Source organism: Astatotilapia calliptera, chromosome 3 (assembly GCF_900246225.1).
Source record: "Astatotilapia calliptera chromosome 3, fAstCal1.2, whole genome shotgun sequence".
NCBI classification, from domain to species: domain Eukaryota; kingdom Metazoa; phylum Chordata; class Actinopteri; order Cichliformes; family Cichlidae; genus Astatotilapia; species Astatotilapia calliptera.
Genome location: NC_039304.1, coordinates 915,022 through 941,864, shown reverse-complemented (window position 1 = coordinate 941,864; position 26,843 = coordinate 915,022). Strand labels below are relative to the sequence as shown.

General features: G+C 39.7%; 1 protein-coding gene across 1 annotated transcript in view; it reads right to left on the bottom strand.

Moving 5' to 3' along the window:
• Positions 1-18,115: 18,115 nt before the first annotated feature.
• Positions 18,116-26,843, bottom strand: part of LOC113015897 (NACHT, LRR and PYD domains-containing protein 12-like) — an 82,718-nt gene continuing 73,990 nt past the window's right edge. The window contains exon 12 of the mRNA XM_026158262.1: positions 18,116-18,146. Within this exon, the coding sequence (XP_026014047.1) occupies positions 18,134-18,146 (13 nt within the window). The 3' untranslated portion in view covers positions 18,116-18,133. The remainder of the gene's footprint in view (positions 18,147-26,843) is intronic.

Below are 26,843 nucleotides of genomic sequence, written 5' to 3'. Positions count from 1 at the left end.
TTGAATGATACTCTAACTCTGTGGTCAAGTCAGACATAGGTTTTAAGTAACCATGAGCCACTAATAAGCGTGACAGATTAATGAATATGTGTAAATTGAACTTGTTAAATAGCCTTAATAGAAGTATCTCAATGAACACGCAATGAAGTGGACTTTTTAGGGGTAGTTTACCATTGATACCATAAAAAGCAACTTAATTAGTAGTTCAATAACAAATTTTAAAGATAACCTTTGTTATTTGATAAGAGAGAGAAAAATTCAGGTTACATATAGTAAATAAATAAGGGAATGTTAATGTCTGCGTCATTCCACACTGAAATTTCAATTGTAGGGGATCATTTGGAGGTGAATTGTGTAGGACACGGGGAGACAGAAGAATCTCCCCATGAGTTTCCGGTGTGCATAGAAATTGAGGAGGCTGAACTGGAAGCCTGACTGGGTCGTTGTTTTTGTTTATTTGAGGGTCTGCTGGAAATTTGTGAGAACGACCACCTTGATATGTGGGAGCCTTCTCGGGCAGCGATTTTTTGTTAAACATGTGGCAGGCTGTGCAAAATGGAGAAAGCTTTGACATGATGAATAAAGGTGTGAGAGGTATTTCTTGGGTGATGTAAGGTAGGATGTTTTAAAGTTTAAAAGTGTTTTTAATTTGAGAGAGGCATGAGTGATGTTATAAGAGTTTGAGTTTCTTTTTCTTTCAGTTTAAAACACATAAGTACATACACTTGGTACACCTGTTTACTCTTTGACTTTATTAAAACAAACGGTGTATTTGAGTTTGAATTTCAGTAATTGTATGTTGATATGGTAATTTAGTTTTATGTTAGGTGAAGGAGATGTCCATCTCTGCGTCTTGCAGGATTGAAAGTGAAAGTTGAAGGTTGTGATGTGAATGCTGTGAGTACTCGATTTGAATGATTCTGTGTGAGGTGTACAAAATACTAAATAATAATAACACTATGAAAGTTGATAGTAGAGTGAGTGCAAGGTGATGTGTGAACAGAGGAAGTCTGAGAGAGAAGTGTGTGCGTAGGCAAAATGCAGAGTGTGTGCGTGAAATAAGGGAGTATTGTTTTTACATCAAGGTTTAGTAGAACTAAAGTAGAACGTTACAAACAAACAGAAGAAGGAGTCAGAAGTGAGATAGTTTAATATAAGATGCAATGAAGGAAGCAGCTTACATTCCTTTAATTCCCAGAGCCAGTGTGTTCCCTCCCCTGCCCACTTGGGCCCCGTATCAGGCGAGTATGGAAGGCTGGATAGCCCATGACGGGTAAGATCCCACCTCGAAACCCTGGGACAACCTAAGGCAGGCACAGTCACGATTATTCGCCTCACTCAGTCCCGGTGAGCTCCGACTCACTGGTGAGATGAAGTGAAGAGGATGGGACCTCAAGGGGTAAAGCCGCTGGGCTAAGGTGGAGGTGGAAAGTGGCAAGTGGAGCCCTACCTTCTGGCTGAGGACAAGGAATGCTGCTATTTAAGGTAGGAAATCAGAATTTGGGTTAGTAAATTTGGGGAGGAGAAAATTGACTGTTTAAAGGCAAAATTATGAAGGAGTCTGACACACTGCAAAAGCACCATATGCAAATTCACACACACAAACAGAAAATGCATTAAACTTATAAAGACAAGACAAGCTCATGGAGTTTAATGCAGAGATAGAGATTAAACCTGGCTAAGAACACAAACATAGGCAATGAAGAACAGCTTGCTATTTTGTATGAATGATACAATGGTGTGAATGTTTAATAAAATACATTTGTGTTTGTAATTGAGGAATAGAAGAAGCCATATGACAAAGGGGGTTATGTTTTATGCTGAATTGAAGTATGTTACAGAGCATAAGGGGGTGATTTTTGTGTGCAAATTGTGTGGTTTTAATGAGACTTTTGGTGTATTGAGGAGGTGAAATTATGTGGTGGCAAGACTTGGGTGTTTAAGGTTGTTGTGGTGATGGGTTGATTCTGTCAGGTAGGTTGTTGTTGTTATTTTTGTTTTTAATAGAGGGAGTTTTAGGAAACATGGACATGTCTGGGAGGGGCCCATTATTTTGTAACAGTGCACTTAAAGAAAACCTGTCAGGGGATTTTGTTTTGTTTTTATGAGCTAACAATCAGCTCTATTTTTTCATTTCTGTTTTAAGCAGGCCTGCAACAGTGAATAACGGCGCTGAAAATTATCGGGAAGAGCAAATATAAGGTGGGCTTCCCAGATTACAATTGGCTGAGGAGAAAGCTACCTGTGGGGACTGATCAAGGTCGTAAGTCCCTGTAAAAAGGATTTTATGCGAGTCAATCCAGTCCAAAAGCATAAAGAAATATTTTCCTATGGAAAATAAAAAATGACTGAGCTCATTTTGCTGAGGGTGGAGTATCTGATCGTGCGGGAAGCTCCACTATCAGCAAATATATGGTGTGACTGCATGTGAGTGAATGTGTGAGTGAATGTGAGGGTGAATTAATGTGGATGAACAATTTGCTTTTACCAGAAAAATTTTTGTTTTGTTGACTGGGGTTAGATTATGGGATTATAGTATATTGTTGGGAGAATGCCAAATGCTAAAGGGGAAATATTTTTTGATGTAACTCAGTTATCATTAATTGAAGAAACACATGACTGATAACTGTTCTGTTTTAAGTTTATTTTTATGACATAGGTTGGATCATGAGTGGGGAAACTGAGCATTTTTAAGTTTTGTATAGTATCTTGACACATGAAATGTATCAAGATAAAGGGGGGTTTAGGGTTTAATAATTTAATTGTTTAATAATTTAGGATCATTTTAGGACCTTTTGGGTTTTTGATCATTTGGATATGGTAAAACTGAAACTGTTATTTTTAAGTTAAGGTTAAAGGATTAAAGGTGAACTTGTCACGGTTTGCGAGGCAAGCCGTGTGGAGTTGTAGAAAAGGACCCAAAAGGCGGCAGCTCTGGTGCAGGTGAATATTTATTTACAACGGTGGGCACAAAACAGCACTGGTGGAAAAACAAGAAACCGGAAACCTAAACTGGGTAAGCTAATAACACAAACCAGAAACGAGACGCAGGGAGACCGAGGGGAAACAACACAGACGAACCAGCAACTACCATAACAGAAGACACAACTTAAATACACCCAGAGAAAGTACGGGGAGAACACAGACATAACAGGCTGGGGGAAACATGGAATAAACACAAAGAGAGACGAGAGCTCATAAATACACAGAGGGGCACAAGGGGGTAAGAGTCACAAAGGGAAAAACACTTAGGGAACACCACAATAGGACACCTGAGAAAACCTGGCCTAAATAAGGAGCGAAAATACAAGGAACCAAGAATACTGGGCCAACATGGCCCAGGACCATGACAGAACTGAATCCTGTTTAGAAGATACAATGCTGGTTTTTCAAAGCTGTGAATAAATCTTAGAGGGAAAATTAGTGAGGGTTGAAGGAGTAGAACAGGTTTGATTTTTTGATCTTTAGAAGAAGTGGTTATAATGTAGGCTTACACATACAGATATTACATGGAAGGTATTTTTAGGATAAAGGGGGAGCTTCTACGTAGAAATGATTTTTATACATATTGCATTTTGTGCTTTTAAAGGAGTTGTGGCTCAAATTTGTCTCTGGAGGGTCACGAGCCTTTGGCTAGCGCTATGATTAGCCAATCTACTGTGAGGATAATATGAGTTCATGAAGGATTGCACACGCTTACAGACACAGAGTTAAGAAACACACATGACAGTATTGATTCCAGGCAAAAGGCCTTAAATTCATTTAGCTTTTAACTGAACTTAAAGAAGGACCAAAGAGGAAGGAAAGCATATATTTTGGTTAAGTCTGGTACATTAGAATTAGAAGGTATTGTTACATTAAAGGGAGAAAATGAAATATAAAGGCTATACCAAAATGGGTTATAACATAGGAAATGTGAGGTTAAAATGAAGTTAACACATAGGAGTTGTTTCAAGGCAGCATTTAGCTATGATGAAATGTATACAGGAGTAATTGCTTATATGCTTAAACTTCATTGATTAAAGTGGTTGTTTTCTTTTAGAGTAGAGGAACTTGCAGCAGCGACAATTTGTGCACAGGATGTTGATGATCAGATAAGGGAAAATAGAGCGAGCAACCGGACGTGAAAGCAGGGCTTAAAGAGTTTTAAAGGGATGAGTAACGTTGAAGAGTATACATAAATACAAGTCAATAAGTTAAGAAGATAATTAGGATCAGGCTTTTGATTAAAGAGTCCCAGATAGGATAAGTTAGGGAGGTGCAGGAAAAGGTGTTTTGTTTCCTTTGCAGAAGATCGATCTCGGCGACCACAGGAGGGGCGAGGATCCTGGAGATCTCGAGGCCTGCTGAACCACAATGTATTGCGACCTCTGGTGTTCCAGAGGTCGTGAGAGGGAGTGTGGAGCAGGGAAATTATTTTACTGCTATTGTTAAATAATTGTCATCATTACCATTGCATTAATAATAAAATCTGGAGTTTATATTGCATTCAGGGGTTAAACAGCGTCTCTTTCAGAAAGACTGAGTTGCAGGCTGACAGGAAGTTGTATGCAGAAGTGAAAGCAGATAGTTATTTTGAGCCGCAGGCTAAGACGAGGCTTTAACAATGTAACAGATAGCTTTAAGAAGGCCTTAAGCAGTTATGACTATTTCATACACAATGCATATCTGTGCTTATTAAAGAGTTGGAGCTCGGTCAATTAATTGGGGGTCGGAAGCTTTGTTCGGCGCGATGTTCGGACAATCTATTGTGCAAGTGACTTGGAGCCATAGAAGGAATTGCAATACATGCTTACAAAACACTTATATATCAGATCATTTTATATTAAGGTTTTAGTAGAGGTTCTTGGTTAAAACATTTATTTAGTAGAAGACATACACATAGTCTCAGTGAGCTTCTGGTCTGGTAAAAGGTCAGAAGTGCAACAGGTGAATTGAGAAAGAGCATGTGAGGTCGTGACACACACACATAGAGTTAAATTTATTTAGAGGAACCGTCCTTGTTGTCTCGGCAAGAAAGAGGAACAATTCATTTTAAGATAAGAACGGAAAGTACCAAGCCATGAAAATAGAAGATGATTTTCTGGGTGAAAAGTCATGATGATGTTGATCTGATCTATGTATAAAATGTAACGGTGACGCATGAAGGGGCGTCAGTAAATAAACCCTGATGCTATAAAATATCTGTTCATGCTTTGATTAAGTCGAAGACTACTTCCTGTCTGCGTACAGAGTTGTCTTCCCACACGTGTGTTCATTAAAATCATTGTTTGACCAAAGACCTACTGGACCATGGGTGGTGTGTACTCTCCTTCCTCAACTTTGAATCTTAACATTGTCTACTGTGTCAAAAGCAGCAGTCAGGTCAAGCAAGACCAGAACAACGTGGGTACCAGAATAAAGACCTTTAAGAATGCAGATTCTGTGCTATAAAGGGTTTTAAATCCTGATTGAAAAACCTCAAGGATGCCATTACATCTATAAAATATTTCAGTTGACACAAAACATTTTTCTCTAACACTTGGAAAGAAAATGCAGCTTGGAAATCGGTCTATAATTAGCTAAAACTGTGTGATCAAGGCCAGGTTTCTTAAGCAGTGGCTGCCCTACTGCATGTTTGAAAATTGCAGGAACCACACCAGAGGACAGACTGCTGTTAATAATGTCAAGGACAGACTGCCCTATACTAGGAAAGATTTCTTTTAAAAATCGTGGAGGGAAAGGATCCTGGGGGGAACCTGCGGGGTTAATATGACACCCCCCAGGGCAGCTGTGGCTACAACCGTAGCTTGCCTCCACCAGTGTGTGAATGCGAGAGTGAATGAATAGTGGCATTGTAAAGTGCTTTGGGTGCCTTGAAAAGCGCTATATAAATCCAATCCATTATTATTATTAAAATCAGCAGTGCAAGGGACAGAGACAGAGGGGTCAGAGTCAGGAGCTGTGATAAGAGGCCTGGTGGTGCCGACCTTTTCAATAAAAGGTGATCATCATGTCTGGCGATTATACCTCAGCAGAGACTTTGTTTGGTGAATGAAACAGGTCAGAAATAATAGAAACAAACTTCAGAGTGACAGACGAGCAACCACACACAGCAGCGCCATCTTGTTACCAGTCAGGTGTGAAGAGCAGTTAGACCAAAGGTTCATTCAAGACTTTTTATGTGAAGGGAAGGATTTTAAACTGGATTCTGGATTTATCAGAAAATCAGTTCAGCTCGATCTGTTTCAGGATGGCTGAGTGGTCTAAGGTGCTGTGTTTAGTGCTCACTCTCCCCTGGAGGTGTGGGTTTGAATCCCACTCTTAGCAGTTTCTGCTTCATTGTCTTTCTCGGTGTTCACATCTCCTCATTCCTGAAATGGTCTGCTCACATTCACGTCCAGTCCAAAAAGGCTAGGCAAGCGCCTGTACCGTCTCCGACAACTCAGGAAGTTAGCAGGTTTTTCCAGTGGTCCTCAGAACTTTCTATTCAGGCGCTGTGGAGAGCATCCTCACACAGAACATCACTTCCTGGTGTGTCCAGGACACTAACTGTGTCCAGGATTGAAAAGCAGAGTGATCCGTGCGTCAGAACGCGTTACAAATGCAAATACAGTATGATCCACAAATAAAACTTCCCTACAGGACATTTACACCAGGAGATGTTGGTCCAGAGCATCTCAGATATTAAAGGACTGGTCCCATCCCAGTAACAAAATGTTTCGACTTCTGCAATCAGGCAGAAGTTTCCACACCATCGGGGCCAAAACAGAGACTCAAGGAGGAGCTTCTCTCCTCAGGCCATACGAGTCCTAAATCAGAACATGCCCCCACTCCCCTCATAGCATCAATAAGTGACTGAAACAGGACCTTATATCAATCTGTTCACACTTCTCTGGTCACTCAGTTGAATTACTCTGTTTATATTACTCTGGTCACTTGTTTACTTGCACTGCTCTGTCCATACGTTGCTGTGCTAATATGGCACAAGACACGTTAACACTCCATTTGCACAATGTACATTTTCAGATTTTTGATTTAAAATTTCCAGACTTTTACAATTTATTTACTTATTGTATATAATGTCTTTTTTTGTACAGTCAAAGGAGCAGTTCACTGTTTTTTTTGTAATTTAATGACTGCATGTGACAAATAAAAAATCTCGAGTCTTGAACGTTATCAGAATCAGAATCAGAAAGGGTTTTATTGCCAAATGTTGAGCAGGTTTACAACATTAGGAAATTGCTGCGGTGCTTCAGTGCAAACATGCTGTCATAAATTGCGCTTAAATAGACATGAAAAAATAAAAGTAAGAATAAGAATTAAAAGTGCTACGTAGAAAGATATATGCATGAGATATACATGAGATATATACATGAGAATAAGAATTAAAAGTGCTACGTAGAAAGATATATACATGAGTGCAGGTGGTGATCAGTGCCAAAACATGGAATGATGCAGTGAACACAGCGTAGGGTCATGTGTTAGTGGTGGGGACAGTCGTACGTTTATTGTTCATGTGTCCAACAGCAGAGGGGAAGAAACTGTTCTTATGGCGAGAGGTTCTGGTGCGAATGGACCGGAGCCTCCTGCCTGAAGGGAGCAGGTCAAACAGACTGTATCCAGGGTGAGAAGGGTCAGCTGAGATCCGAGCTGCACGCCGCAGTGTCCTGGAGGTGTACAGGTCCTGCAGAGATGGGAGTCTGCAGCCAATCACCTTCTCTCTCTTTCTAGGCCCTGCCAGTACTCTCGCTCCAGCATTTTGGATCAGCTGAAGGCTTTTGAGGGAGTTTTTATGACATCTGAAAATAGCAAATTGCAGTTGCCCAGGACTTGCATGAACAGTTCAACAGCAAAGCCCCAAATACCAAACAGGCTCATCAGGGATTTGAACCCAGGACCGTTTACACCCAAAGTGAAAAGGGAAAAGCTTCCTTAGGCATTTTCCAGGTCACAGCAGAGGTGTGCTTGCAGGCGGAGGAGGAGTGAGGTGCTGAGGCTGCTCCTGCTGCCCTCCAGCGAAGCCCAGGTGGCTGCTCTCAAACCTGCCCACAGCAAAGAGGAGCAGCTTCAATTACATGTTTCTTAGATTGTCACAAATAAGCTTTCGTTTAATTTTCAGATGATCACTTTTAATTTTAAATTAAGAACCAATTTAGGTGGGTTATTTAGAGCTTCCAATGAGGTGCATGTGTTTAGATCATGGCGGACAAAAAAAGAGTACCTGAAGAAAAACCCTGCAACATGGAGCATGCACCCACCTGCAATCAACACAGTGGCATGAGCATATAGTCATACAGATGAGCATGACAGCGTCAAGCTTCATAACCAGAAACCTTACACCACAAATTAAGTCACATTTTGACCCTAAAATCTGAATTTTGCAGTTAAAATCATCACATAATTTTCATCTGTAATATTTTATTTCACTTGGTACATAAGTTACATGTGTGCATAATGCACTGAAAGAGATTCCTTCGTGGTACTGAAGTACTAATGTTTACTGATGTTTATTTTTGGCCCTTTTGTGTATCAGTAAAACTGATGTGCGTTCTTCCACATGCATATTGTTAAAGTCGTGTGAGAGAGTTACACATTTATAATATATGATACATAACTGTGTATTGTAGTAGTTCTGTGTACAAGTTTGAATTGAATTCTCTTATTTAATCTAAAATAAAACTCTGTGTTATCTTGTTAACATGAATAACAAATAATTACCTTAGAAAAACTTTTTGGAGAATTTAAATGGTAAACAATAAGAACAAGGCCAACAACATCCTTCATATCAGATCTGTTAGCTGTCCCTGTATGAGGGACTATGGGAACATGTGTGCAGCTGCAGAGATTCTTTCAAATGGAGCCTAAACAGCATGTGGCAGCTGAGAGGCTCTATAGACAACACGTGGGCTCGTCCAGGATTTGAACCCGGGACCTCTCACACCCAAAGTGAGAATCTGATGCCACACAAATTATTTGTGCCGCTCCAAAAATAATTTCTGTCCACTTGAGATGAAGGAGAACAACAGCCTGATACCTGAAGCCTTGGTAGCAAAATACCCATGCCTCATAGAGCCAGGGTCTTTTAATGGCCTATATGGTTGGCAACAGAGGATAAAGTATAAAATGGGCAACTACAGGGCAAAGTTAAGAGGTCGCCAATTAGCCATTCCAGAGCTCGAGGTGAACACACTGAAGAGACGATGCTCCAGTGAAGAGGGTTCACTTAAAGGCTTTAAAAGGGCCAAAAAAGCTGAAGTCAACTATCTGCCACCACTGCCATTCGGTGAGACTGAGGAAACCTTAGAGATGGAGAGACTAGAGTTGCTGAAGGAAATGAAGAAGAAGAACAATGAGAGGGCAATTAATGAGAAAATGGAGAAGTCTTTCGCTATGAGAAGAAAAGAGGTTGTCAAGGATTGCCCCGCAATCCAAGACCTCTTAGAGAGGTGGCCTTCTCTGTTCTGTGAAAATCAGGTAAATCCAGTTCTTGTTCATGCAGCAACTAAGTGTATGTGAGATCTCATGAGTCATCTTTGACATGATTTTGTGTTTTATCTCTCATTTCAGATCAAAGAGGAGTTTAAGCGAATAACCACAATTCATCTGGAGCGAACGTTTTTGTCCAGATTGGACAGGTACACCACCAAACTCCTGGAGATATTTCGAAGGAAGGGCGGGACTGCAGGGACCAAAATAAAACCAATGTTGGACTCACTGAATAAGGTAAAATTTTAAATTATTTTAATTACATATACTAATGGAAAAGATGAGGTCATACACACTGAGAATGTATCACTCTTATTTAAAGGACAAGTTTGTTATTTTACACTTAAAGCTTTGTTTTCAGATTGTTTATGATGAAATCGAACGATTTTGATTGAAATTTGGACACATGCTGCTGGCCTGAGCTTTTTTGGTTTCTGTGGTAGCGCACCCCCACCTCCACAATGGCTTCATACAAAGACGTGAAACTCACCGAGTGGTCAGGGGTGTTCACTGATATGTTCACACACAAATCGCTGCAAAAATGCTTTCCAACAGGTGTTTTACCATTTGTTGTAAAACTGGACCTATTTTTTCAAACGCCTTACACCTGTACATTCTTCCGCCGAGAGCTTGAATAATAGAATAGAATAGCGGCGGACTAATACCGTACATCACAGCACATCTAATACAAGTCAATGGAGTTGGACAAAAACTACAATAAAAACCAGTTGGAAAGTATCTTTTGCAGCGATTTTTGTGTGAACATATCAGTGAACACTCCTGACCACTCGGTGAGTTTCACGTCTTTGTAAACGACAGTTTTATGCGTTTTAGGAAGGATTGTTCCAGTGCACCTATGAAGCCATTGTGGAGGTGGGGGTGTGCTACCACAGAAACCAAAAAAGCTCGGGCCAGCAGCATGTGTCCAAATTTCAATCAAAATCGTTCGATTTCATCATAAACTGAAAACAGGGCTTTAAGTGTAAAATACTGAACTTGTCGTTTAATCTGATCAGTGTCTGTGTTGGCTGAAACTGTTCTCCTGATCCTGACACTGTGGCCACAATTAACAATTTATGCACATGATTGTCTCTACAAGTGTATACAAACCTGTCATCTCTCCCTTAATATGCGCTCAAAAGCAGAGAAATTTACAGAATTTTCAAAGTGACCCTCTGAGTGCAGCGAGATCCCTTCCTGCTGCCCATAGACTCCAATACTATTATTTCCCAAAATATTACTCTTGTGTGTGGGAATTCCTGTCCTTGACTGGTTAATATTGTGATAGGAGGTACTGATATGTTGCAAAAAATTCATTTGCATGTCCAGTGATGAGGCAGAAAACTTTCCTCACTGGGCAGAGACAGTTTCTGGACCCACAGATTATGACATGCACTGGACTCTTGTCTTAACACACATCGTTGAGAAATTCATGTTAAGTTGTACACTTCACAACGTTAGAATGTAGCTGCAGGCTTACATTCTCCATGGGTAACTTTCTGTTTACATCTGTATGTGCTGTTATGTATGTATGTTACATATGTTATGTTGTGTATTTTCTGCAATAAATTTTCTTTTTGGGTTTAATAGCATCATGTCGATGGCAGAAGGGACATTATCATTCGTTGCTTAGTTGAGTATCTTGGAGAGAGTGGAGAGGAGCTGATCAAAGACCATCAGGTATCTGATGATCATAATGACTGTATTAAAATTGTCTAACCTTATAATCTGGTCTTCACTTGTGATGATATATTGAAGGTCAAAGATTCTCTACACTCGTGATGTTTTTTAATAAAGACTCAAGATGAATATTTTCAGTCAGGCTTTTAACTAATTTCTTAAATCTTTATGCTCTTACCCTTTATTTTTTAAATCATATTTAATCTTTATCTTATCTGCCTTAAACTTTAACTTGCCTTTTGTCTGGTTTTTTTCTGACTATTTAACGATCACTTATTAACTTTATTTTATGAGCAAAAGAGTATTTAATTTGATTATACCTTTATAACCTATTTTAATGATTTAATGGTTCTGGTCTACCAACACGCGTGCCGTCCCATGGACAGCTCCAGGCTGGATGGCCCCCAAAAGTGATTTTCTTTGTCTCAGGGTCAGCCTCTGTGAAGCACGTTCTGTAACTTTACGTATGAAAAGTGCCATATGAATATTGTTTGATTTGAGTATACTAAATTGAGTATACCTCTTTTTTATTTTTACATTTTTTTTCTCTTAACCTTTTCTTTTACTTGGAATCTATTCTAGTTATTTCTAATTGTGGCTTGTTTGTTTTCACAGGAGGACGTCAGCCAAGAAGCATTGAAAGAGGACTGCAGTAATCACATGATGAAGATCATCGTAATCCATCCCAATGTGGCACAGGAAAACCAAGACCCTGTGAACGTGTCGGTCATCATTGAGGGGACAGAAATTCTGGAGGACTGTGTGACAAACGCTTGCCTCCTGCTCATGGGTGTCATCTATGCTGCCAATTTAAGTTACCCACTGAAACTGAAATATACGTTTGAGGTATTTCAGAAGCTGTTTCTTGAGCTTGACATCCTTAAAATGTCACCAAAGGTCCAGTCTCTCCACAAGAAACTTTTAGTGTGAGTGTTCCAGTGTTATTTGTGCTTTTGTCCAGCACAATTAATTTGTTTGCATTTTGTCTGTTTTCTGACAGTAATTTCAAATGTTGCTCAGTTTTATACAAGTTCTTTCTGTCCTGAACGTTCTGAGAATGTCTGCAAAGGTAGTGATTGCAACTGTTAATGGACAGAGTTGATGTATGTGTTCTGAAAGTTGATTAGAAGAAAGGGGACAGTGCACACTGAGTTTTTGAATAGCATGTTTTGTTTTTTTTGTATATGTGTATATGCTCTGTTTTGAAATTTGCGAGCAAGAAGTTCTATGGCCATGTTTTTTGTGGTTATAATGTTTTGTAGATATTTTAAATATATCTATGCCATTTCAACTGTGAAATAAAAGTGTCCCTTAAGCTGCAAATATTTGTTTTGGAAAATATTGATTTATTATTTAATAGAATAATAAGAATATTTATTCAATTCGATTAATATTAACTAGTACATTCATAATAAATATTACTTAATAATTACATAGAATATATCAAAGAAAAGATGAGTAAGAAACACAAAGAAATATCAGCAATGTTCACTTGGGTTTTGTAATTGGATGCAATGGTATTCTGAGTAAAAGTTACAATATATAGATGAGTATTGCCAGCGCAATTTACTTGTGTATTTCACATAAAAAATAGATGGTTCTAGTAAGTAAATATTACTTAGAAATAGCCCGAGTAAAGATTACAAGCACTTTCTGTGTGGAAAAAGTTGCCTAGCTTTTTTTAAGTAAATGTCACTCCAATTTTTTTCAGTATGTACTCAGTCATATTAAAAACGAGAACAAGTTCCCAGAGATGGTTTCACAAAAACATGTGTACGTCTTTTGAAGTCTGCAAGTGAAATCAACGGAGAGCCTTAAATCCTTCGGTTATGTTTTCCATGAAGACGGAGCAGAAAAGGAGAACGCCTTCTTCCCAAGCTCTGCATGAACTGATGGAACAGTGAATGTAATGATGTCCTGAGACTGCAGGCTGTGACTAAACTGTTTGCCTAACATGTACTCTGATAAATAGGAGGCAGTAACCCAGAAACAGATTTATAGAGAAAATGATACTAATGGACCATCCTGTGTAAGACCAATGAGGACCAGTTAACCAGAGAACACAGAGTACAGTGGTGTGTTAAAGGTTTACAGACAGTTATAAATCTTAATGCTCCATGATGGACAAAATCCAACAGATGAAGAGAGCGAGCAGAGTCATTCATATAAATCATGTCACTGTAATCCAGGGCAGGTAAAAAAAAGGTGGCAGCAACAAACTTTTTCCTGTGAAACATGATCTGTTCCTGGAAGAGAAGCCCAACTTCAGCCTCAGTGTCTTTATTAGATGTTCAATGTGTGGCTTATAGGAACGACTGTCATCAACCACAATACCGAGGTCTGTGTACGAGGCCACAGTTTCAATAGAAATACTTTGAGCAGATACAGGAGAAGGAAATAAAGCCGGACCCTCTTTCTGTTTGTGAACAACATGACTTTGTTTTTTTCTACATTTAAAGCCAGTCTGAGCCAGCTGAGACTGAATACTATCAACAGCTGCTGTAATGGTTTGAAAACTATGTTGATGGTATAAAATGAACAGATGCATCTAGATTTTGTGCCACACCGTTGACATAAGTAGCCCAGGGCAGAACCCTGTGCACTCGTTTAGTGACATTTAAAAAGCTGGAAGAGAGACCATTGAGCTGAACGCACTGCTGATGTCCAAAAGAACATTGGAGAAGCAGCCAGCTGCTCGGTCTGAAAGGCCTATTTCCAGTAATCTATGACATAAAATGCTGTGGTCAGCAGCTCAGCTCATAAACCAAGGGACTGGGAGCAGCTGCTACTGAGTGTTGCTGGAGTTCCTGTGCTGTTAGATCCTCATCCTCTCCACGCACCTTGGAAGTAGGTGAAGTTGTGCCAGAAGAGTTTTTGTTGTGGTCGACAGTGTCAAAGGCTTTTGATAGATCAATAAAAAGAGCTGCACAATAGATGTCTTTGAGAACTTTTATCGAAGCAGTTCCAGTACTGTGCAGTTTCCTAAAACCAGACTGGAAGGGAGATAAAATCATATTTTCATCCAGATAACTTTGAAGTTGATTATTTACCAGCCTTTGAAGAACCTTAGATAAGACACAGAGTTTGGAAATTGGCCTGTAATTACTAACTGTTGAAGAATCACCAGCTTTCAGTGGGGGAGTACAGAGGCACACTTCCACATCTGTGGTAAAGCCTTCTGTTGTAGAGAAAGATTAAAAATATAAGACACTGGCTCAGCTATGATATTTGCAGCCAAGTGCAAGAAGGAAGGAGAACGATTGTGAGGACGAGTTTCTGGTGTTGGGGCTATTCAAAGCCTTACAAACCTCTTCTACTGTGACAGGTGTGAAGGAAAAGGTATCAGTAAGCAGGAACTACGAGCAGAGTTGTGTGCAAGAGGTTTACCATCAGATACTGTGCTGAACAAAGAGCAAGAAGCAACAAAGTGTTTGTTAAAGCAACATTTCAGTTTTGTCTGACACAGGAGTGGAGTCGATATTTAAGTGAGGAGGAAGCTCTGAGGAGTCACAGCTGGCAGAGACACTTTATAGTTTGCCAAAACCTCCTACGGTCGTTTGGACTGTCAGTCGTTAAAGTAAAAAATAGTCACATTGGATCTTGATGATGGAGGCAGTAATCCGATTACACAGCTAATGAAAACGTAGCCAATCAGCATCAGAGCCAGACTTCCTGCCCAGGCCTGGTTTCTCTCATGTAGGAGATCGGCCGGTACTGAACCAAACCAGGCCTGTCCCGACCTTTCACCCTGACCTGGCAAAAAGGGGCGTGTCTGTCCACAAAGTAGACACAACTCTCCTGTAAATGTTCCCAAACTGACATTGTCAGCCTGTTTAATACGACCCCAGTTCAAACTGATGCGGGCTCGGAGCGTGAGATTTTAGATTTCTCACAGCACCAACTATGCAGTGATCACTCAGGTCGTTGGAAAAACTGCAGATGTGGAAAACTTACGCAGCATATTAGTTAAAAAAGGTCAATAAGAGCAGATTTATCTGGGTGTTTAGGATCAAGGCGTGTGAGGCTTTAAATAATTTGAGTCAGTTTTAAAAACAAGCAGCGTGCCTTAAACTCATCAGACACAGAAGAAAGCCAGTCCCAATGAAAATCATCCATCTGAAAGACGTCATTAAAATGCAGCTCAGATAAAAGTTGAACCAGAGACGGTGATGTGCTGGGGGAAGCAGGTGGAGGCTGATAGCAGCCAACAACAGTCTGATTTCCAAACAGATCAATAGTTAAGGCCAAGATTTCAAATGGCTGAGGTGCAGATGGAGAGAACAAGACTTGAGCAGCAAGACAGAGCTTCACATAAACTTCCAGACCTCCGCCTTTTCTGGGACAGTCTGAGTGCTAAATGTTAAATCCATCAGTTGCTACGTTTTTATCCAGTAAAGATTTGGAAAGTCTCAGAAACAACAATGATACCAGCACCGGTTGAACAGGCCCAGATTCCAATCATATCCATGTTAGGAAGCACACGACGTGATGCATGTGTAACCCAGACAGTTTTTAACATCTGCTGGTGTTTCACATTCAGCCAGAGGCCCAGGGTTAGGTTGGATACCAGACAATAATAAAAGCATCGTTATTAGACTTTAGAGCTCGTTTATAGCTGACACCACATGTAGAGTTTACGTTCACACAGAGACGATGACATTTTTCTAAAACCAGCAAACAATAAACAAGAAATGTAACAAGAGTTTCAGAAGAAGCTGTTTTACAGAGAAATGATTCCCTGAAGACAAAATTATTATTATCATCTTTATTTCTCCAGGTGAAAATTTAATTGAGATTAAAAATGTTGTTTGTAAATTAAAATACTATTTCAGTATTTAAGGCAGATAACCTAAGTATGAAGAATGCTTACATGATGTACATACTGTGAATGCCTGCTTTTGAAACCTTAATAAAAATATGAATTAAAAAAAAAAAAAAATAAAATGTGGTTTTCAAGAGAGACCTGGCATCATGGCAGAAAGAGTCAAAAATACATCATAATTCAAACAAATACAAAATAGGAAAAACATCCTACATAAACTTCATAAAGTTTCATTAACAGACTTTGAACAATGGACTTCAAACTTCCCCCCAAAACAACAGAAACACATTTGAAGATAATGAATGACATTTATCCCTCTAAAGAAGGACTTAGACTACGATTTAATATGAATGAGAACATGTTCATAAATGGATGCAACCAAAGATTTCATCAATCCCTGATTTAGAGACAACAGAACATTTGGTTTGATTTCACAAGATAAGAATGACGACTGAGTTGGAAGATTGTTTTACGTTTAGTCAAATCTTTCATACATAAAGTCGGATTACAAAATCATCCCCTAAGTTTGTTGTTTTATTCAAGGAATTGAAATTATAGAGAAAATCTGTGAAATGACTTAAAGAAAACAAACCACAAAAACTCTATGATACTCTAAACCCCCTGGTTTAGGTCGGCAACCTTTCTGATGATGAGTGCATCTAACATTTCCTCAGAAGTCAATGTGCCATATGATTGCATTAGCAATAAATTACACACTATATAGAACAACTTCATAGGATTATATTTGTGCGTAGATGTTGGCAGCTGTCAGCGAATAGTTATCAGCTACTTTGAAACAAAAAAGACTTTTTATCCATAACAGCAAATGAACTGTACAACAGAAAATACAAATGCTATTCATGGTCTCCTCACAACAATGATAAGAAAAATAAACTGGGCCAATATGTCATGTTTGTTAATACAGGGACACACATGTTAATGTGATCTCTGGTCTCCCACTCAGAGACACAGGTCTCCGAGTGGGAGTTATTGTAACTGACTGTAAAAAGTCAGTACAACGAAAATAAACTCCACCTAAACTTGGTTTATATCTGTCCCAAATAGACTGCAGGTCATAACTTCTTACCTGAAGTTCAGTTCACCTGTCACTCGGATCGGCGGCTGCCTCAGGTCTCTGCTCCTCCTGGGTGGCCGACCCCTGCTCTAAAGCATCTGATTTGGATTCCTGAGATCAAATATATTTTCCTTTGGCTTTGTTTTCTTCCCATTTGTGGCTTTAATGTAGTGTTACATCCTGTTTGTTTGCTTCCATCTGTATACATGTCCAGATTCACTGTTATGTTTCTATTCTTACATTGCTGTGTGATCAGTTCCCTCTGCTGACTGATGTGACCTTTTGTATCTCACACTGATACTTGTCATATTTGTATCTGCGCCTAAAAGATAAAAAGTTTTCCATGCTAAAACACAGCTCCACCTCCTGCAGTTCTCCCTCTGAACCACTAGATGTCTCTGTTATCTAAATGAAGACGTGCAGCACAGCAACCACAGCAGCGCTCAGATCACACGTGTCCTGTTATTATGTATAAAAGCATGAAACAGGTGAGACAGGTGGGATCAATATTAATGTTGTGGAAATATATGAAAAAGCAACAGAAGAGTGAAAACATTTCCTGTTTCTAGAAAGATCTTTCAGCTCATAGCTGCTCACAGACTGTATTTACAAGTGACAAACTGCAACTCTACAGTACATCTACAGTATATATCAAATATATTCTGTATTCAAATCTATTGAGTGATGTTTAAAAGTCTTTCCAGGTGAGTTTGATCCAGGAGGGTCTGAAGCCAGAGTCAGACAGAGACTGTGCAGAGACTGTAGAAGGACAGAGCAGCAGCAGAGCAGTCCAGATACACTGATGATCCTCTGTCAGATCCAGAGGGACACACAGGGATGATGCTGGACTCTACATTGTGTCTGACAGTGGAGCTGTTCTCAGAGCAGTTCACTCTGCAGCACTGACAGTCATCTGCACTTCTTCTCATTCCTCTGTCAGTCACTGCTGGATGAAGCTCTCCTCTCCACCTCCCAGTAACATGGCCCAGTCAGAGCGTCTCTACACACAAGCTGCTGCTGCTTCAACCTCTCTGGATCATCAGGACACAGCTCCTCCTCTCTCAGCACACACACCGTCCTGTTTACCATCATATCCTCCACCTGCAGAGAGAAGAAGGAAGAGCAGAGGAGATAAACGAGTGTTTCCAGAGACTCTTCATCAGCTGTCAGTCAGTGATGCAGCACATCCAGTATAAAGAGCAGCAGGGACTTCAGTGCTGGGACTGTACTAGGACTCATTGTTGCTTCACTTTTTCTAATCTTTGGATTTTTATTGAAGTTGATGAAAATGTTTTTCCCTCCTAGTTTGAGTTTGGACTTTCATTCATTAGAAGAACCTTGGTGTGTCCACTCTGAGCTCTGTAGGAACCCCAACAACAAGCCCAACAATCCAGATGGAAGGTTCCAGCTGTTATGATGATTTCTGATATGAGGTTCATTTCTACGGTGGTGATCGCAGGGTGTGCACAGGTCAAGTGCCACTATGACCCTCCACAAAATAATGAGGACAGGGGCTGATCGTTCAGCTCTTTAATGGCAGATTTAGCGTGGGTGTGGTTCTACAAACAGAATGGAAAATAGAACACAAATTACAATCAAATTATAGACAACAATAATCACCATATAACATATATACTTGTCTTATAGGCCCTAATACTAAGCTGGCGGCTTTTACTTATAGTCTGAACCATATTTGGCAACAAAGAAAATAAACATCTTCCCATCACTTAACTTTTGTGCCCCACTCACTTATGATGCCAACTAAAGAAGGCAAATACACATAACAAATCACCAACTCAAACTGAACTCAGTTTTGCCTAGGCGAACTTAGCTTAGCTTAGCCCGCTTAGCTTAGCTTAGCGATAACTTAGCTTATAGAAAATGTAGAGGACGTCCAGAGCAAGAAAACATACAGGCTATCCTTCTATCCTTCTTACACAAGAAATATCCTGTAACTCACCAGTCTTATGGACGCACACTCTCACTGAACCCACATAAACTGCTCCCGAGCATAACTTGTGATTCACACTGCCTTCATGAACACCATTTTCCATCCCAGTCAAAACATTACTCACAAAACGGCCGCGCCCTCTAGTGGCGAGGCAGAAAACTGCATCACAGTCCTGCCTTCAGAACACCCCAGCCAACATGTATATATGGGCCCCACCTGGTTTTTGCTCGGGCTAGATGGGTACCATATGGGCATGGGCTCAAACTGGTCTTTTTGTATGGGGCCTACTTGGGTTCTTCACATTAAACCCATGTGGGCAATGCCAAGTGGGCACTTTTAGTAGGTCCTAGCTGGGTCAAACATGGGAAACACTTAACTTGGTACAAAATGGGAAACACATGTAGGACCCACTTGGGTTTTTCACATGGGTTAGATATGTGCTAACATAGTCTTTTAAAGAAAAGCTGTTTTTGTGTGCCCCAGGTGGGGCAAACTGCATCATTCCATGTTTGGCATTGATCACCACCTGCACTCATGTATCTATCTACTTAGCACTTTTAATTCTTATTCTTATTTTTATATCTATTTAAGCGTTTATGACAGTATGTTTGCACCAAGCACCGCAGCAATTTCCTAATGTTGTAAACCTGCTCAACATTTGGCAATAAAACCCTTTCTGATTCTGATTCTTTTAAGTGAGGTGTTGCTATTGTTATCATTACGATATATTCTGTCAATTATGCTTTTATTATTATGTTGTTTTATTTTTATGTTATTTGACAATTATTACATATGATTTTTTAAAACATAATAACCATTCCTATACTTAAAAAACTAAGCAAAACTAAAATTTATCTGTTTAACTTGTGCATGGTTTGCCTTTTAAAATGTTTGTATCAGGCATAAAATTACTTTTTAAATAAAGTTGTTTTTTAAAGTGAGCGGTTCCTATAGGGCTTTGGAGAAACATCGTGACTGGGTTCCAGCGCTACACAAGGGACCTGCTTCAAACATACCACCATGCCAATCAGATTACTTCTTCTGAGGGTGAAGAGGTGACCCTCCTGGATAAGATGGTGAAGGTTTGCTGTGTTTGGTGAACAGTGTGATAATAAAACCAGGGAAGAATGAAACCTGCTCCTGTTAAATATTCTTAAGTCTTGTGCTGTTAAAATTGCTGTGTTTTTTCAAAAGATACAGTAAATAAAGTAATGTTAGTAGTGGGTGATATCATGTAAACACTCATGATTTGTGTAAACATTTTGTCATTTGTAAACTATAAATGACATGGATTCTACACTGATGTGATGTTCTATAAAGTGGTTTTAATAAAAAAAGAGGCAAAATTAGTTTGTTTCTTTATTCAACTTTTGAACAGTGGGACTCAGTCAGTAGATATTCAGTAAATGCAAATTATTTACACGGCAGTGCACCACAGGCATAAATCTAGACCCCTAGATAAAACATTATGGGTCATTCCCACAACCCACAGCTTTACTGTGTTCCAGCAAAGTATCCAATAGCAGTGACAACTCCTCCACAGTAGCAGGAGGGATTTTTCTTTTTTGAGGATGGCTCCTTTTACCTTTCAATACGGATGGTCTGTTTATGTTTTGATCAAGAGCCTTTTTTAGGCAGCTGAAGAGGAGAAGTCCATCTTATGGCCAACCTCTGGCTGTATCTTGGTATTATTACCCAGCAAAACCCAGTATGCAGGTTCATCTGTAACAGTCCTTGTGCCACAGATCAACACTGTTGCTTCTACATTAAACAGAAGAGCAGCGACATGGCTGCAGGTCTCTGCGACTCCGGCCTTACAGCTGCAGTGGGCGGCTTCAACCTTCCCTGTGATGCTCACAGTGACCCATGGCTGCAATGCTGGTTCATTCAGTCTTTGAGAGTGCAGCACCTGAAACACACACAAAGTTCATTTAAAGACAAGAACTAATGAGCCAAGGCCGACGTAAATGTGTTTTATCTACTTTATCATAAATGTAACAAAGTGTTTAGAAAGTTAGCACATACATGTAATTTTTCATTTCTTTATGTGTCCATCTATAGAACGCTGCATGTTATAGTGTAAATCTGTCTGTTCTCTGTCAGAAAATTGCCTGCAGAAAATGAACCTAAAGTATGTAATGCAAGGATGTCATCACTTTAGCGATGTAGAAAGCATAAAGTGACAATTATGAATCACTTAATATGATAAGGAGATCCTGCAGGTCATTAATCAATGTATAAAATTAAAATAAAATGTATTTTTAGTGACACAGGATACAAACATGGAAGCAAGATGTATAATTAGGATTATTTATGAATAAATTAGTGCAAACACAGCTTTTTCAGCCTAAACACTGCCTGGATCACTCTCTTAGGCTACGTCCACACGTACATGGGTAATTTTGAAAACGGACATTTTCTGTTTTCCTAAAAAAAAAACAAAAAAAAACAAAATCCCATCCACTCGTAAAAGCCAAAACGCTGCTGCTAAAGCAGCAGGTGGCGATATATTCCTAATGTGTAGAAATGTTGGCCAATCAGAAGTCATGAAGCCTGGGTGGGAAAGCGTAAACAAAGATGGTGCATAGAAGCAGAACTGAGTCCTATGTGTGGAGGGACAGTAACTGTGTGTATGTAAGCATATTAACACTGCATAGAGTAAAATTAACAGTAATGGTATTTTTTCTAAGTCATTGTAGAAATTCCTTTCACCGAAGCAATAACCTGGCACATGGTGTGATGTCAAAAAAGGCACAGACCTTTGATGCTGCGTTTCCTCTGTTTCCCTCATCCACACCTAAACGCAAAAACGGTTTTTGAAAATCTCCACCCTTGCATGAGTTTCAAAAAAGTCTCCGCTTTCAAATACTGGTGTACGTGTGGACGTAGCCTTAAATACTGTGCTGTTCCATCTAGTTATTGGTTACTGAAAAATGTCCAAGGCAGTTATTAATTTAATAAATAAGTGCAGCTGTTCAGATCAGATGGTGATGTAGGAAAATGCAGAACATGTTACTATAGCTGAATGCTGTGTAAAACACTAGTATTAAATCTAACTCCCATTGATGGCTTAATTAACTATTTAATAAAATGAAGTCTTTCACTAAATATCCCCCTATGCATAGTTAAGTAGTCTATGTTTGTGTAAAAAAAGATTTGTGTGTGTAAAAAAGATTTGTGTGTGGCCAAAAAAACCCTGCACGTTACAAGTATGAATTTTGACCCTATTTTTCTTCCTTTCATCTGATTGGTCAATGTCATGTCAATCACAAATGTAACAATCCAATCAGAGAACAGATGGGTTTGGCTGTCGGAGGGGAGCTTTTTTGAACTGCAGGTCCTTGAAGGGTGATACAGTTTGAAGCTGGAGGATCGCTATATAAATATCCGATAGCAGCTCGGTCCCCTAATTTTCAGCAGCTGTTGAAAGGAAAAAGTTGTGGTATATCAGTGGTTAGAAATACCATTATTACTTTAGGATTAGTTTAACACAAAGTCAGGGCTGACCCAGGACCATTGCTGTGAGTCACAGCGTGCAGCATAAAGGTCCTTTCACATCAGACACAGGATGTGCTGCTAATGCTAACTAAAAGCAAAGGATCCAGAATTTGTAGCGCTGGCTGCTGAGCTCTGTGGGTTTTTGCAGCAGCTCTACCTGTACTAGATGCACCTGCTCCTTGTCTTTTCTATCTCTAACTTTATGTCCTCTACAAGAGTTTCTGGGGTTTTTTTTGCCAGTTCTTCAAATGTTAAATAAAAACATGTATGCTAATTCATAACGGAGAAAGCTTTGTAATGAAAGCTGTCATTTCAAAAACACTGCTCCCCCCCCGCAGCGCTGTTGAAAAGGCTGTGGAAGTCCCTGTATTATGCACGTAGACCTGTGACACAAAAATCACCAAAGTCGGACGACCACAGACTGTTTTCCTTCGTGGTGGTGAAGCAAAACGCTGGGTTGGCATGTAAAAGGGCATTTATTCCCTTCAAAGACCTGCAGTTCAAAAAAGCGCCCCTCCGGCAGCCAAACCCATCTGTTCTCTGATTGGATTGTTACATTTGTGATTGACATGACATTGACCAATCAGATGAAAGGAAGAAAAATAGGGTCAAAATTCATACTTGTAACTTGCAGGGTTCTTTTTTGGCTAAGTCAGCACACAAATCTTTTTTACACACACACAAATTCTTTTTACACATACAGATCTTTTTTTATGCACACACACACACACACACACACACACACACACACACACACACAAAAAAAAAAATCTTTTTTACACATACAAATCCTGATTTACAAGTACAAAATATTTATGACCACATTTTGAGCCCATAGCACTGTAACAGCTAGAAGGAACTCCTCAAAATTAAAGGCAGAATAGGGAAATACATGGAAATAACCATTTTCCTTCAAGCACATGAGCAAAGTTAAATTGGTATACTTGATAACTGTTGTTATAAGTATCACATGAATATGAATCCCCACAATTATAGATTTTAATTGGCAAGCAACATGCAGATGTACAGAAGGACTATAAACAGCAATTTCTATCACATACAACTCTTTGAGAAAATACCAGCAACAGTGATAATTTATCACTTGCTGATTTATACATTTTACAGTGTAGATTGATGGAAAAGCTCCACTCTGGCTGAAGTGTTTTTTACAAACAATGTTTCCAAATACAGTGGCTTGCAAAAGTATTCGGCCCCCTTGAACTTTCCCACATTTTGTCACATTACAGCCACAAACATGAATCAATTTTATTGGAATCCCACGTGAAAGACCAATTGTGGGGATGGTGTGTTCAGAGTGATGTGCAGTGTTAGTTTTAGGCCACACATAGCGTTTTGCATTTTGGCCAAAAAGTTCCATTTTTGGTCTCATCTGTCCAGAGTATCTTCTTCCACATGTTTGCTGTGTCCCCACATGGCTTGTGGCAAACTGCAAACGGGACTTCTTATGGTTTTCTGTTAACAATGGCTTTCTTCTTGCCACTCTTCCATAAAGGCCAACTTTGTGCAGTGCACGACTAATAGTTGTCCTATGGACAGATTCCCCCACCTGAGCTGTAGATCTCTGCAGCTCGTCCAGAGTCACCATGGGCCTCTTGGCTGCATTTCTCTCTTTCTCTGCAGCGCCCTCCTTGTTCGGCCTGTGAGTTTAGGTGGATGGCCTTGTCTTGGTAGGTTTACGGTTGTGCCATACTCCTTCCATTTCTGAATGATCACTTGAACAGTGCTCCGTGGGATGTTCAAGGCTTGGGAAATCTTTTTGTAGCCCAAACCTGCTCTAAATTTCTCAATAACTTCATCCCTGACCTGTCTGGTGTGTTCTTTGGACTTCATGGTGTTGTTGCTCCCAATATTCTCTTAGACAACCTCTGAGGCCGTCACAGAGCAGCTGTATTTGTGCTGACATTAGATTACACACAGGTGCACTCTATTTAGTCATTAGCACTCATCAGGCAATGTCCATGGGCAACTGACTGCACTCAGACCAAAGGGGGCTGAATAATTACGCACACCCCACTTTGCAGTTATTGATTTGTAAAAAATATTTGGAATCATGTATGACTTTCATTCCACTTTCACGTGTACACCACTTTGCGTTGGTCTTTCACATGGAATTCCAATAAAAATGATTCCTGCTTGTGTCTGCAATGTGACAAAATGTGGAAAAGTTCAAGGGGGGTGAATACTTTTGCAAGGTACTGTATTCCTCTTCAGAATATCTTCTGCAATTTTTTGAATTTCCGTATGTGTGAAAATGGCTCACACTTCTATTCTGCACACAATCTTCTGTGTATTTTAGTGAAATGGATTACCTTCTTGCCAAATCACAGACAAGGAGAAGGAGAATTAAAGTTCGAGTTCAGCAGCATTTACATAGCCTTGCCTTAGATGCTGTGGAACTTGCAGAGAAGGCCGTGGACCAGGCTTTGCAATACACTGAAGATGTGGCGAACAAACATTCGATTGTGGATGAAGCAGTGGAAAATATTGAAGATATAGAAAATAAAGATGAGACTATCAACAAGGCAGAGGACAATGTAGAGGAATATTCGAGTAACAGCTTGGATGAAGATTTACCTCTGGATTTTAATAGTAATGACTTTTACATGGATAGTGAAGCGGATGAAGAACAAAACTGTGACTTTCCTGATGTGGAGTCAGACTCTGATGCTAAGAGGAAACTTGCTGAATGGGCAGCAAACCGAAATGTGTCTCATTCTGTGTTGTCAGAGCTCTTAACCATACTTTTGGAGCTTGGTCTAGATTTGCCAAAGGATCCCAGAACTTTGCTCAGTACATTAAAAGACTGTGAAGTGAAACAGATTGGCAGGGGAAGTTACTACCATTTTGGTCTTGAAAGTGCAGTATTGTCAGAACTGAAAATGATAAATCAACATGAACTGAAAACTGATACATTAACCATTCGTGTGAATGTTGATGGTTTGCCTCTCTTTAAGAGCTCTAATATGCAACTGTGGCCTATTTTAGGTAAGATAGTTGAACTGCCACAAGCAAATGTTTTCATGATGGGTATATATGCTGGTCCCTGCAAACCTGAGTCGGTGAACGACTACATGCATGATTTTATAGAAGATGTAAAAAAGGTCACAAAAACTGGTATTGTTTTCAATGGAAAACACTTCAATGTACCCCTTCCAGATGCTTTTATCTGTGACACCCCAGCTAGAGCTTATTTAAAATGCATCAAAGGTCATGGTGGCTACAGTTCTTGTGAGCGCTGTACACAGTATGGTGTTTATGTTGATGGGAAAGTTATTTTTCCAGATATGGATTCAAGTCTCAGATCAGATTCTCAGTTTGAAGAAATGTTAGATGAAGATCACCACAACTCCAAATCACCTCTTCAAGAGCTAGGCATTGGCATGGTTTCAGCCTTTCCCTTAGACTATATGCATTTAATTTGCTTGGGTATTGTACGTAAATTACTTGCCCTGTGGATTAAGGGACCATTGCAGTGTCGGGTTCCTACTTCTACTCTGTCTGCCATTTCAGATCACTTAAAACAGTGTAGGCAAAGTCTGCCACGCACGTTTTCCAGAAAACCACGGTCCCTAATGGAGTACAGACAATGGAAAGCTACAGAATTAAGACAATTTTTGTTGTATACTGGACCAGTTGTGCTTTTCCAGAAACTGTGCAATCCACAGTACAAGAACTTCCTGGTGTGATGTGGCCTTTCTCAGCCGACGGCACTTTGTGTTTTTTGTGCTAGATTCTGAAGCTGCAGGTTTTATCTTTCTCAAAACAATATTGACTGAACCAGCAGCAAAAGAAGATCCAAACTACACTGAAAATTTCGCTTCACGTAAACATCGTCATGAATTCCCTCTTACTTTTGCTGTTTTGGTTTTCCACCATGGTGGTTTTCCATGACGGTACTGGAATATTTCTAACATTTTGAGTTATTTTCCAGTATTAGAAAATCAGCACTGCTCAGTGTTAACCATTGTTAATCTTCAAAACTGACTAGGTTACTTTTAAACATATAACACTGTCAAAAGTGTTAATTTAACACTCAACAGTGTTGTATTTAACACTCAGAGATGTGGACCCATATAGACACTCTCCAGTGTTAATTTAACACTGGAGATTTTGCTGTGTAGTATTTCTTATCTCCACACAATTAACATTAAGTAATATGTAAAGCGTCCATTTATCCTCCATTCCTGGTCCATTATCTTAAGCTTAGGCTGCTCCCCCTGTGACCCAATCCAGTACTAAGTAGAGAGGCCCAGACTTCGCTCTCTCCAGTCTCTTGGCCCTGCTCCTCCAGCGGAATCCCAAGGCATTTCCAGGCCAGCAGAGAAACA